The sequence below is a fragment of the Talpa europaea genome (genome assembly GCF_964194135.1).
Source record: "Talpa europaea genome assembly, chromosome: 10".
Classification (NCBI taxonomy): domain Eukaryota; kingdom Metazoa; phylum Chordata; class Mammalia; order Eulipotyphla; family Talpidae; genus Talpa; species Talpa europaea.
The window spans coordinates 75,102,435-75,117,188 of record NC_140077.1 but is presented as its reverse complement, the minus strand read 5'-3'; the positions used below and the strand labels follow the sequence as shown (position 1 = coordinate 75,117,188).

The window sequence follows — 14,754 nt, the reverse complement described above, 5'->3', positions numbered from 1 at the left end:
AAATAAATGTTGGCGTTTCCTTGGTTCTGTCATGACCCTCATTATTCTATACCCCTGGTGCCTCCCTAATCCAAAGCTTTCCCAGAGATCCCAGGGAGCCCCCTTGTCATATAAGCCACCTACCTCCATATCCTTCCAACACTATTATCTTCAAACACCCTACATACAACTTCTACTCCTTGCACACATCATACTATAGAATGCAGTTGCATAACTTTCTCCAACAGACCATGAGTTTAAGTGGAAACTATTTAACTCATATCTAAAACCCTAGAACCTGAACATATGACTAGTACTTACATGTCACTAAATAACTGATTGAATTCACAACCAACCTCAAGATCCAAATCATTATTATACCCATCTACACAGCAACAAAGAATTTCCTGTAGCAGAGTTAAGAATTCCTATTAATACAAAGACAATAGGTAAGAGAATTCCTTCTATGAACTGTGGCCTATGCCTCAAAAGGGAACTATTTAAATTAAGAGCTTACAAACCTAGTTGAGCTTTAGAATGACAAGAGGAGCTTCTAAATAGTCAAACACTTGGGCCCTATATATATTAAGTTCCAATTCAGTTCTTCTGGGGTGGAGCTCAGAATGACTGATGGGACACAAGGGAAATTCAAGAGGACCTCTCAGTCTTTTTTTTTTTTTTAAAGATTTATTTTATTTATTTACGCATATAAGAGCTGGGGTATAGAGCAGAAGTGTAGGGTGGGGGAGGAGGGTGAGAGGCTTCACCAGAGACAGAGTGAGAACAGGCAGATCTACTGAAATACACTGCTGAGGTTAGGTGAGCAGCGGCCTAACCAGGAGAGGTCTGCTGCGCCATGTGGCTGGGGCTGCCAATAGCCTCACAGTGCTGAGATTTAACCCCTTGTGCCACCAAGGAGGCCCCAACCTCTCAGTCTTAAAACTTATCCAATAGGAGTCGAGTGGGTTCTGAAGTACAAGAGCCAGAAATTTCAACACAAATGAGCCAAACAACAATACCTGAAATAGATAAGCTCATGCATGTGGAGAAACCAAAATAAAGAGTATGATTTAAATATTATAAATTGTAAAGACAAATATAACAGAAAAAACTAAAGGATGCTTTGATACTGTCAATGTGAAGCTTACCATTGAATTCATTTCCTGGTGGCCGTCTCTGGTGGCCAGAGGAAGGGAGGGAAAACCAGTCTCCCTCCTAAAAGAACCATGAGTGGAGAGAACAGCCTGCTGATTTCCGTGCCTACAGGAGCCCACTGCATAGCAGGAAGCAAGTTCTGAGCTTGGAAGTAAAATGTCATGACTGGGAACTCCCCAACTTGCATTTTAAAAGCTGTCACCTTAAACATGTCACTTACCATGAGCAGTTTCCTTAGCTATAAAATTATCCTACTGTGGCAGCAAAAGCCAAGTAACAAAAATGCTTTCTGCTGAAAAAAATGAATAATGAGGTGGCCTACCAGGATACAAACTGTATAAGCAAAAAGGTGAAGACAATGACTTTCCCGCAACCACCTCATGTCATCACAATGGTGCCCCTGCTATAGGCACTATAAACAGTGGTGCAGAACACTCCCTCAGGACTGTGCTGCCTGGGTTCAAATCCTGGCCCCATCATTGGCATACTTTGAACAAGTTTATTTACCTCTATTTAGGGCTCACTATGTAAGCAAGGCCAGTATCACCCCATTTTAGCAACAGAAACTCTACAGTCATGACCCACTGAAGGCTACCAGCTCTGGATGACCAGAAGTCAAATGTTTTGATTCCTACTCCAGTATTCTTTCCATGAAATCTCTATTTTTTCAGTTTCTTTTTTTAAAGATTTATTTATTTATGCATACAAGAGCTGGGGTACAGGACGGAGGTGCAGGGGGGTGAGAGAATTCACCAGAGACAGAGTGGGGAACAGAACAGGCAGATGGACCGAAGTACACTGCTGAGGGGAGCAGCGGGTGAGTCAGGAGAGGTCTGCTGCGCCATGTGGGTTGCTCCCTGGCTGGCCGGGGATTGAACTCGTGCTGCAGAGGCTGCGAATTGCTTCATAGTGCGGTGCTTAACCCCTTGCACCACCAGGGAGGCACAGTTTTTGTTTTTTATCTAGCTAAAACTAACTTCCAAAACCAAATTCTCTTGCATCTGAAATCAAATTCTAAACCCTGTTCATTTCAAAAGATAAGAAAAAAGAAGTAGCTACAGAGGAACCCAGGAGAATGGACCACCATCAAGTACCACTTTTAAAACCCAAACCAACACCCTTCAAGCCAGCGTCCCACTGGAAAATCTGAGAGGCTTCTCAAGTTGTCCAAAGATGCAGGGTTATATTGACAAAAGAGCTTCTCTAGGAGAAGGTAGAGCTCGGAATAGCTGAAAACTTACAAAATGGAGATTATATGTCCCAAAATTCCCCTTATGGACCTTTCTCATCTCCACCTCCTCAAACCCTATCCCATAAATGAAGAGACACTGGCACACAGATGCTAAGAGATCCTGCTCAGTCCTATCTCTTCCTCCAACCTAGAGCCTGGCAAGGATGAGACTCTACTATCTGGTTTAAATATCACCAAATGGGGCCTCCCCAGTGGCACAGCGGTTGAGCTCTGGGTTGTGAAGCTGCCCACAGCCTCTGCAGCGCCGGTTCGATCCCTGGCCACAGGGTGAGGGTCCCACATGGCGCGCAGACCTCTCCTCCCGCCCGCTGCTCCCCTCAACAGTGTACTTTGTCAATCTGCCTGCTCTGCTCTCCGCTCTGACTCGGGTGAATTCTCTCACCCTCCCGCGCTTCTGACTGTACCCAGTGCTTGTATAAATAAATAATCTTTAAAAAAAAAAACAATCACCAAATGATGAGTTGGTACAACCACACAGAAAATTGGGAGGATCTTGCCTTAAAAAACTGGGAATTATGTGGTTTTGATAGGGATCTGTTCTTTGTTTCTGGAGTTAGGTGATTAGAGTAACATGGTAATGTTTTCAGGATCTGCTGTCTGGAGTTCAGGAATGCGTGTTTAAAAAAAGCTCCAACCAAGAGCTCAAAACACACTAACCTCACGCTTCACATCTCCGAACATTAGTTTGATTAACTCAGTGAAATGGCAACCATTATTGCAGCACTGTACAAAAATCTACACTGGGCCATACAAGGGGCATAGTTAGAAAGAGAAATCTGAGTGTAGGTGCATACTCACAACTAAAGTACTCAACTTCCAAAGATTTAAGACTTGCTATATATAACATTGGAAAGTGTTTTAATATATCTAGAAAAAAGTATGAATAAATTGACTCAAGACAAAGCATTTTTAAATTGTACTAGTAGAAATGGGGTATTAGAGTTCACCTAAGAGGCAATATCATGAAGTCTAAGAACAGAAAATATATTAGAACAAAAAATTGGGGAATCTGGACTGATATGATTATAATTTATTTTTTGTAAGTTTCTAGTTGTTAATAAAGAGGACCTCCCTGGTGCTGCAAGGGGTTAAGTCTCAGCACTATTTGATCCCTGGCCAGGGAGCTAACCCACATGGCACAGCAGACCTCTCCTGATTCGCCCCACTGCTCTCCTCAGCAGTGTATTTCAGTCAATCCGCCTGTTCTGTTCCCCACCCCTGTCTCTGGTGAATCCTCTCACCACCATCCCCCATCCCCACCTCTGGCCTATACCCCAGTTGTTGTATGCATAAATAAATCTTAAAAAAAAAAAAAAAGTTCTGCCTGGGAAAAACTTAATCTCATTAATTTATATATATATATATATATTTAAAGTTTTATTTATTTATGCATACAAGAACTGGGTGTAAGCCAGAGGTACGTGGGGGGTGAGAGGATTCACCAGAGACAGTGGGAAGCAGAACATGAGGATCTACTGAAATACACTGCTGAGGGGAGCAGTGGGCGAGACAGGAGAGATCTGCTGTGCCATGTGGGTTACTCCCTGGCCTTCTGGAGATGAGGGATCGAATTCATGCTGCAGTGGCTGACGATAGTTTGATAGGCTGTCTTTAACACCTGTGCCACCAGGGAGGCCCAATCTCATTAATTTTTATAAAGATCCAGGTACAATAAAGTTTTAACTAAACCAATGGAACAATTACATTTTCTATGTTCTAGTTTGATGCTTTTGACTTTTCAGGTTCTACTTTTAAAAAATCTCTTCACTGTAGGGGAGGTGAAGGATGTATATTTGGCACTAACCTCTGCCTTCCTAATCTGTCCAGACTCTTCTTAGCAATGATCTTATAAGGTCTTGGTTAGATTAAGCGCCTTACAATTAATTCATCAACTAATTAATCTGGACAGCAGCTCTAGGTTCATGTCAGGTCTCCTTAAGAAAAATGATTTTGTTCAAGGTCATGAATGAAATTCTACCCACTTTACTTAGAATTCTAGAAACAGTGACTTCTTTTGCATAATAGAGAACTGACTCATAAAACGTAATAAACACACATTTCCTTTGTAAAACTTACTTTTATCCCTTTAAAATATTCCTTAAATTTTACAGCTGTTTAAAATAACAATTACAGGCCTCCCTGGTGGCGCAGGGGTTAAAGACAGCCCTATCAAGCTATAGCCAGTCACTGCAGCACAAGTTCGATCCCTGGCTGGCCAGGGAGCTAGCCACATGGCGCAGCAGACCTCTCCTGTCTCGCCCACTGCTCCCCACAGCAGTGTATTTCAGTAGATCATCTGTTCTGCTCCCCAGCTATGTATCTGGTGAATCCTCTCACCTCCCCCGCACCTCTGGCCTACCCCCAGTCTTGTATGCATAAATAAATAAATCTTTAAAAAAAAAATTACCATGTAAAATGGAATCAACAAATACTTAGAAGCCATTACATCATCTCCCTGTAACTGTGAAATGGAATCAAGAAATTCTTAGAAGTCATTCATTATCTCATTATCTGCCTGAAACTAGTCTCCTATCTGAAAAAGAAAGTTACTACTATAGTGAGGGGGGATGAATGACTAAATTTTAAGGAGTTTTTGGAAAAAAGTTTTTCAATAACCTGATTCTTCAAGAAGCCACTTTGAACATTTGATAGCACATAAATACTAGCAATACTGCTGAGATCAGAAACCGCAACAACATCCAGGCTTAAAGTCAAACCATCATCTTAACAAAAAGAGAACTTAACCAACAACTCATTAGAATTCCTTAAAGTGCTTTTTCAAAAAAGACCTTTATTCTATTTCTTGGTTACTCCTATCTCCCACCTTAGTTAAGGTAAAGTTTGGCAGGGCCTTCTCAGGTGGTGCAAGGGGTTAAGCACCACACTATGAAGCTGTCTGCAGCCTCTGCAGCAGGAGTTAGATCCCTGGCTGGCCAGAGAGAAACCCACATGGTGAGGTAGGCCGCTCCTGTCTCACCCGCTGCTCCCCTCAGCAGTGTGTTTCAGTTGGTCTGCTTTTTCTGTTCCCCGCTCTGTCTCTGGTGAGTCCTCTCACTGCCCCCATCTCTGGCCTGCCCCCCAGAGCTCTTGTATGCATAAATAAATAAATATTAAAAAAAAAAAAAAGATAAAGTTTGGCAGAGAGAAATACAGGTAAACTGTGTTGGCAGAGTGCCCTCTATCCACTGCACATTCCATCCCCCTCCCACTACCAAACCCCGCCTACCCAAAGTTAACCAGAGATGGTCAAATTTTCTGCACAGGTGCCAACATGTACCAGATGTATAACAAAGCAAAAGACCAGCACTGAGAAATACAATGCTCATCCTACTGAGGAAAGTGACCATCATTCACTAAAGACTGGATCTCTCTTTCCTCATTATCCAAATCTTACTCATACTCAAATAAGACAAAATTGAAATTGTCCTCTACAACTAAAAGGCACTAGTTCATGCTCAATGCCAATGTGCAAAGAGTAACATCATACTCTATGTCCAGGACCACAAAATAAAGAGACTCTATGTCTATGCCTTTGTATATGTTTGACTATTTTCATAATTAAAAATTTTTATTTATGTTCTAAAACAATGGTTCTGGCAAAACAAAGTAACTAGCTTTTGTGTTTAGAAAGAAAGGTTTAAAAAAAATGAAGATAGGATGAATCTAGGCCATGTCTAAAGCATGACCAAGGATACTTTAAAAGGAATGGTCTACAATTAAAGATTTGGTTGACTTTTTCTTTAATGGACTTATAAGAATGAATTCAGTAACTAATATTTCACTTCCTTGTTCCAAACATCTTACAATCAAGGAACAGAAATGTCTCACTGCCCTACAGACAGGCAGTTTTTCCTCATAAGTCATAAACAGAGTACTGTAAAAGGCAAATGCACCAAAGATGGCAGAAAAGTGAACATTTCTGGAGTTGTTAAAAATACAGTATCTCGGGGCCTCCCTGGTGGTGCAAGGGGTTAAGATGCAACCTATGAAGCTATCCACAGCCACTTTAGCACAAGTTCGATCCCTGGTCCAGGGTGCTTCCCACATGGCGCAGCAGATCTCTCCTGACTCGCCCGCTGCTCCCCTCAGCAGTGTGTTTCAGTCAATCTGTCTGTTCTCTTTCCCACTCTATCTCTTGTGAATCCTCTCAGCTCCCCTCCCCCACACCTCTGGCCTGTACCCCAGTTCTTGTATGCATAAATAAATAAATCTTTAAAAAAGAACCCCCTATTAGGCTGCATACAATTGTCATGTTTTAAAATAAGTCTCTCACAACTCAAGTTTTTTTCTGTATATCAAAATGAATAAATTGGGCCTCCCTGGTGGCATAAGGGGTTAAGCAACGCACCATGAGGCAATCTGCAGCAGCACAAGTTTGGTACCTGGCCGGCCAGGGAATAACCCACATGGCGCAGCAGACCTCTCCCGGCTCACCCACTGCTCCCCTCAGCAGTATATTTCAGTCAATCTGCCTGTTCTGTTCCCCACTCTGTCTCTGGTGAATCCTCTCACCCCCCACATCTCTGGCCTGTGCCCCAGCTCTTGTATGCATAAATAAATAAATCTTTTTTAAAAAATGTATAAATTTAATGAACTGAAAAACACCAAATCTATGGAAATCCACAAATCTACAGAAAAAAATGCATACTTCCCTGCATTTAAGATGGTTCTTAAGTCAATTCCTTACTTTAAATAACAGTCCAGGGCCTCCCCGGTGGCGCAGCGGTTGAGCGCTGGGTTGCAAAGCTGCCCACGGCCTCTGCAGTGCCGGTTCAATCCCCGGCTGCTCCCCGGCCACCGGAGGAGGGTCCCGCATGGTGCGCAGACCTCTCCTGCCGCCCGCTGCTCCCCTCAGCAGTGTACTTCGGTCCTTCTGTCTGCTCTGCTCCCCGCTCTGGCTCTGGTGAATTCTCTCACCCCCCCCCCCCCCGCGCTTCTGACTGTACCCAGTGCATGTATAAACAGAACAAACAAACAAATAAATAAATAAAATGCCTCTATTAAAAAATAAATAAATAAAAGTCCACTCGATCTGGTATTTGACAGGTAAAGAACGTTTTCATCAAGAACTGATGATTTGGGCCTCCCCAGTGGCGCAGGTGGTTGAACACAGCGCTGTGAAGCTGTCCGCAGCCTCTGCAGCGCTGGTTCGATGGTTCGATCCCGGCCAGCCAGCGAGGGTCCCACACGGCGCGGCAGACCTCTCCTGCCGCGCCCGCTGCTCCCCTCAGCAGTGTATTTCACTCAGTCTGCCTGTTCCGTTCCCAGCTCTGTCTCTGGTGAACCCTCTCACCCTCCCATGCATCTGGTCTGTACCCTGGATCTTGTATAAATAAATAAATCTTAAAAAAAAAAAAAGGAACTAAAGATTTGGGGCCTCCCTGGTGGCACAGGAGTTAAAGTCTCAGGGCTATCAAGCTATCTCCAGCCACTGGCAGCCTGAGTTCAATCCCCAGGCAGGGAGCTACCCACATGGGGAGCAAACCTCTTCTGTCTCACCCACTACTCCCCTCAGCAGTGTATTTCAGTAGATCTGCCTGTTCTGCTCCCACCTCTGTCTCTGGTGAATCCTCTCACCCCTTGCACCTCTGGTCTACACCCCAGAGGTTCTTGTACGCATAAATAAATAAAATAAATCTTAAATTTAAAAAAATTAAAAAACCGATGATTTTGAGGCATTTTAAATTTTGCACGATTATTATTTTAGTTAAGTAGGACAACCTTCTTATTTTTTGAGATGTAACCTTTAGGGCCTGCTCTACTGCTAACGGCTCCTAGGCTCCTCATGGTCTAGAGAAAAGAGATCAGAGTTGCTCTGGAAGTGGGTGATGCTAGCAAGACCACGGCTACCTCACTCTTCAGCATCACATCCTGCACAAGATCCTCTGAGCAGGTGCCAGGCTGACCCGTTCCTTCATAGTCAAGTACACAGCTCCATCCTCTAGTCACTGGGGTCTGGCTGTGATTTCCATCTGGGGAAAGGGACAAGTCTCAGGAACATGGGTTCTGGGCAGCCTCTGCAACTTTCCAGCGAAAGAAGGTTGGGTGCACCACTTGCCATTCTCACAGACCAAACCCTCCAGTGCTAAAGGCAATCATGTAGCTGTACTGTAAGTTTACATTTCAGATTTTAAAGTGCAGTCATTCGCTTCACAAAATTTAAATAATCCAACTACTAACCAAAGTAGTTCCGTAACCTCTCTGGCTTTCCCAAAGTATCACTTCAGGCACTTACACCTAAAGGAAATCATCACTACACCTTTGATGAGGTGATTCCGGCTTCAACTCACCCAAACTTAACAAGTTTCTGAAAGTGTAGCCAGCCTTCAGTTCCTAACATTATTCCACCTAATTGTCTTTTTCTTGAGGTGGCAATGATCATGTGTACTTGTAATAGGCATATTAGCATAATCTCCAGAGAATATTAATTCTCTTAGGAAAAACTGCACAACACAAACCAAGCTGAAGGGACTATGCAAGGGGAGAGCAAAGTTTTGCTGGGTTACATTTCTCAAAATCCATAGGTGGCCTTTGAAAAGAGATAAACAAGTCAAGTCTGCTTTCTGGAACCAGAGCTAGGAACCTAATCGGCATAGCTGATTTTGAGGGGCAGAAACTTTCTCTTAATCTTTTCTGTAGTCAACTTTAATGTAGTCTAATTAAGACAGTACTGAGAAGGTACAAATATCTATAAAAAGATCCCTTTACATACAAACCAGATTCGATTTTTTCCTTTTCTTAACAGATTTATTTTTATGCATACAAGAACTGGGTTGTAGGCCAGAGTGCAAGGGGGGTGGGGGTGGGGTGAGAGGATTCACCAGAGACTGAGTGGGGAGCAGAACTGGCAGATCGACTGAAATACACTGCTGAGGGGAATAGTCGGCAAGACAGGAGAGGTCTGCTGGACCATGTGGGTCAGATCTCTGGCTGGGGATGGAACTCATGTTGCAGTGGCTGGCAACTGTTTGATAGTATTGTGTGTTTAACCCCTGTACCACCAGGGAGGCCCCCTCAATTTTTTTCTTCATCGGATATTATACAATGATAATTTTTTGCTTTTCTAAAAGAAAACTCAGTGGCAGATTTCTGTGTTCCGGTTATCAAGGCATCTCACCCATACTAGACTTTGCTGTTGTTGAATAAACAAAGTATCAAAGAGAGAAAGAAGGAAACTGAGGACAAATAATTTTCTCTACTTTATTAATATCTCTCTCAGTAAAGAAAGAATTCAAACCCCAGCTTTAATACAGATCATTTATTAATACTTCTTAAGCAATTCTCTATTCGTTTGACTCTTTAAAAAGATTAAGACTGCCCACTTAAAAACAAATCCTATAATCACAGGAAGGGAAATTTTTCATGTGGTGTTGAGGATGGGAATCTTTAACTGCCTCTCGTACTATCCCTCACATTTCACTCAAAACTTTTATTAATTTTGTTAATCAGTAGAACTAGATGGATACATTTGCAGCTCCTAGTATGACCAGTTTACCACTGGCAAAGTCAAATTTAGCACCCATTCAAAGACAACAACAAATGAAGTTTGGTTTTGCTTTGTTTAAGGCAGACACTTTCGAACTAAAACTGTAGAACTTCAGCCTCCTACCAAGTGAAAAGAAATAATGTTTTTCTTCAGGGCAGTATAAACCTAAATTCTTCTTAAATATATAGTTATGAGTGGATAAGGGAGTTTCTTTTAGGAATGATGAAATGATCTAAGATTGTGATGCTGCCAGTACAGCTCTAAAAATATTTAAAACCACTGAATTGCACATTAAACGGGTGAATTGAAATGTGTATGAATTACATCTCAATCAAACTAAGGTTTCCCTTTGCGCAAATATTTCTACTGCTAAGTCTATTCTTCAAATGTTAAAGACTTATAGGTGACCAAAAAAACTGAAGTACAGAAAGGATTCACGAAACCAAAGAAAGTGGGAAACAACAGGATTAGGCCAAAGTCAATCAAACCCAAAATGAGGGGCATGACACACAGAACAGACTCCATGCCTCCATATCATTAACACCTCTACTACACAGAGAATGCTGTATTTAAGTTCCTCCCTGATCCTAATTAGGGTGGAATCAAGAGGCTCACTCAAAGATGGTAACTCTATTTAAAAAAACACTTAAAGGTTTTACAAGATCAAACTAGTAACCACAAGAGTTAAAGTTGGAAAAAATGTATCTACTATACCATCTGGGGTTTGATTTAAATCCCTGACTTTTGGACACTGCCAAAAGAGAAATTTGTGGAATCTGACTCTCTATAGTCAAATGTCAGCTGTTCAAGGGCAACAAAAAATAATTATTAAAAAAAAAGTAAAAGTTATCAAATATGCTACAACCAGATTCTGGAGACTCAAAAATTTATTTACTGAGCAGGTAACTATCTCTTAAAATTATCATCTCCAAATAACACACTGACATAAAAAATATAATTGGTACTTTAAAAGACTCTAGATGAAGAAGGAAATTAAGATTTGAATTTTAAAGTTAACATAAGTTGTATCCCTTTTTTTAAGGTTTGGTTATCCTACGTACTTGATATAATTTGAAACAATGGTTCACTCTTTAAACTTTTTTGACTCAGGATTTAACTAGCCTTCTTGATTTGCTGCCTTATCACATTTATCTTTATTATATTTTCACAAAATTTTGTGAACCTGAAGAGTTCCGAAGCAGAGCAGTTTAGGAGCTGCACTGAGAAAGCAGCTATAAATTGAAACTATATACAGCATTAACATACAAAGAACAAAAGGAAACAGAAGTGACTTCCCCCTCACCTACAAGCAAAATATCAAGAGACCCAAACCCCAATTTAACACAGTAACTGCTATTCCAAACTCTCAATAGACAAAAATCGAGAAACACAAACATTATACAGCTATGGCCATGGAAAATATTTCACACCTCTTGGTTTTCTGTTGTTTGCTTTCGACTATATGAAACCACTTGTTCACAGTTAGCTTCCTAAAACAAAACAGTTTCTAAAACAAAGGCTGTTTAGACTAGCCTTTGTTCCAAGACCCTTCTTCAAGAGCTTTAACTTCTGAAAGATTTTCCTTTTTGTGGTTAATATCAACAACAAATACTCCCAAACTCTTTCCACTTGGCACAGGAGTTTGTTAAACAAAGAAGTAAGCAAGCCCCCTCCACACAGGCGGCCTCCAAAATATTATGTCTGCAGACTATGTGTGCTTCTTTAACACCCTTCCTCAGACTGTAGTGTGCAATACTCTCAATACAAAATGGTGGCCATCACATCTGACATTCAGAGTGGGGAAATGCAATGAAATCACACGTTTTGCAAAGTTTCCCATTAATCTGCTAGCAATGAGGAGAAAATGAATAGCCAAACCCAACCAGAGCAAAAACTATTATTTTGGGTAAGGAGTCCTATAAAAGGCAGAGAAGTAAGATAAAAGGTTTACCCCGGCCAGAGCAAACCACAATACCAACATGGAGGCCAACTCACTCCCAGGAACCTGACTCCACACATTTTGGTTACAAAGAAATTACTCAAGATGCTCATTTCTGAATAAAATCCCATTAACACAAATCTACGATATTCATATTCACCCTTTCAAACATGAGCGCTACACTGCTAAATGTTTGAAACATGACCTATTCAAGAATGAAAGCCTCAGCTCTCATCAGTCATAGCTATAACTTCTACAAACCTCCTTAACTCTTGAAAGAAATGCACTGCCCTTAAGCAAAAGGAATCAACCACCTCCACTTCTGAAGAGAAAGGAATCTATTTTCAAACATTTTCCCGTACTAGTCGACCAGGTTGTTTTTCAAAGATGTATTTCATTTCCATTTTCAAAGTTGGCCAGGAAAAATTAAAATACGTTGTCCGTGTTTTCCTGCGGGGGGTGGGGGGCGGGGAGAGGGGCGAGAGAAAGGGCCCGGGAGAGGGCTCCCTGGGGCTGGCTCTCACACCAGCTTTCCAAAACAATGATGACACTCAGAAGCCCTGCGCCTCGGACGTCACTACAAAGAGCAAGCTTCCGAGAGAAAGGGATGGGGGGGCTCCCCCTCAACTGGGGTGGGGTGGGGTGGGGAGCAGGGAGTAGAGTGGGGGCAAGATTCCTCAACTGTAGGACAGGCAGTTAAACCTTCCCAACGGTCCAACCCGTCCAACCGTCGTTTAGGCCAAATCGGCCGGACTCGGAGCCTCCGGAAGGTGGGAGGAAAAAAACGCCCCCGGGGGTGGGAGCGCAACTCGCTGGGGCGACCTGGCAGGGGCCGGGGGAGAGTGGGCCGGCTTTGCTCGCGAACGTTGGGGCCGTTAGGGTCGATCTCTGACACACCCCACCCTCACACCGGCCCCGGCCCCGGGCGCTCCGCACTCGGCCGGAGGGCTGGTCGGCCCCTGCGCTTCGGCCCCGGGACTTGGGGGGCCGGGAAGTGAGCGTGAGGGCCGCGCAGCGCTTCTGCGCTGACATGTCCCCCACTCTCGGGCCCCAGCCCCGCCGGCACAGCCCACACCTCCCGCGGGGAGCGGCGGCCGGGCCACCAGGCGGCCGTGCCAGCCGGCCGAGCGCCCGCGGGCACCCGGCGCGCCCCGCCCGCCGCACCCCGCCGCCCACGAGGGCCCCCAGACGCCGACGCCCCCACAACACCTCCGCCGGGCCGACCGCGGCTCCTCCCCGCCCCCCGGCCGCGCCGGACGCCCCCTCCTCGACCCCGGCCCGGGGACGCCCGACGCCCGGGGACCCCGCGGCGGGGAGGGGGCCCGGGTCGGAGGGTGGGGCGCCCAGGTGAGGGCCGCTCCGGGCCGACGCCGCCACCACACAAAGGACCAGGGGCTCCCGCCGCCATATTGAAAACTTTCCTCCTCGCACGACAACTCGCAACTCCCCCACCCCCACCCCATCACACACCCCCGCACCCCGGGGGCGCAGGCGAGGACCCACAGGCCGCCGCGGCCCCGAGCGGCGCCTCCCCGCACGCCCGCGCCGCCGCCCGCCTCCGGGAGGCAGCACCCCGCGACCCCCCGCCGCTGCCACCGCTCCAGCCGGAACCGAACCCCGGCCCGGCCCGGCCCGGCCCGGCCCGCACACCCGCCCGCGCGCTCGCCGCCCGCCCGCCGGCCCCGCCGCCCCCGCCCGGCCCCGCCGCGGCCCCTCCGCCGCCCCCGCCCCACTCCGACGCCCCGGCCGCCCCAAACTTGACGCGGCCGCCGGGGCCACCCGCGCCCCGGCCCCGGCCCCGGCCCCGGCGCCGCGCGTCCGCGCTCCTCCCCCGCCGCGAGCAGGCTCGGGCTGGCGTGACTCACCGGCGGCGGCCGCACCTTGCAGATCCCGGTCTGCTCGGCGATCGGGCGGATCTTGTGGATGAAGGCGAAGGGGTCCGCGAACTCCTCCCAGCTGGGCTCGAACACCGGACACTCGGGGGGCGGCAGGAACTCGCCCAGCGGGCCCGGGCCCCCGAGGGGCAGCGCCGGGCGCGGGCCCGGGGGCGGCGCGGTGGCCGGCTCCATCGCCGCGGCTCGGCGCGGGCGACGACGGGGGGCGCCGGGGCCGGGGCCGGGGCCGGGGCCGGGGCCGGAGCGGGGCGGACGCGGCGGGCGGCGGCGGGGCCGGGAGCAGCAACGGCGGCACCTCGGGCTTTCTCAGCCTCCTGCGACGACGCTCGCCGCGGCCCACGCCGTGCGCCTCCGCCGCCACGGCGAGGAAAAAGAGTCCCGCCCCGCCCCCACCCGGCGCCCCGCTCCGCCCCCGAACCGGGCGGGGCCGCGCCCGCCGCCCGGACGCCGGGGTCCGAGCGGGCCCCCGAGGCGGCCTCGCCCGCCCCTGCTGCCAGACCCTCCCCCGCGAGCCCGCGGCCCCGGCACCCCCGGGCGCCCAGCCGGCCGCGTCGCGCTCGTGGCTGCGGCGTGCGGGCGCCCGGGACGAGGGCGCACTGGGGGAGCCCGGGCCGGCGCCGGCCCCTGGGATGGGCCGGGGTCTTCCGGGCCGGGCCCTGCCCGAAGGAGACAGCGGCGCGCGGCTCCGAGGGCGGGAGGCACCCGCCGCACAAGGGCACTTTTCGGCGCTCCTGTGCAGGGCCCTGCGCGAACTGCTTCGCGTGATGGGTCGTGGGACCAGGAGGCACGTCCCCGGATTTCCCTTTGCCATCAGCCCGGACCACGGGTTGAGGAAGCAGTTTGCCCAAGTGCCCACAGCTAATGTGTCGTGGGACTGTTGGCCGGAGGGCCAAGGTGTTGCAGAGAAGCGTGGTCCAAGAGCAGCAGGCAGGCGAGGCGGTATGTGAGAGCAGCAAAAGCCTTGTGACTGTTCCGGATGAGAAAATGAGGGGCCTAGATGAAGGCGCTGTGCCCCAGGTTAGGAGGAAGGAGTGCCAATGGGGGAGAC

At 47.5% G+C, this 14,754-nt stretch overlaps 1 protein-coding gene across 3 annotated transcripts in view; it reads right to left on the bottom strand.

The window, feature by feature from the left end:
• The window catches only part of KDM5B (lysine demethylase 5B), a gene marked incomplete at both ends in the record, with an annotated part of 71,265 nt that extends 57,385 nt beyond the window's left edge, over positions 1–13,880 (bottom strand). For 2 of the 3 annotated variants that reach the window (XM_084245996.1, XM_084245998.1), the window contains one exon: positions 13,677–13,880. In XM_084245996.1, the coding sequence (XP_084102122.1) occupies positions 13,677–13,880 (204 nt within the window). The remainder of the gene's footprint in view (positions 1–13,676) is intronic. The other variant, XM_084245997.1, reaches the window with a different exon arrangement.
• Between the last annotated feature and the right edge of the window lie 874 nt (positions 13,881–14,754).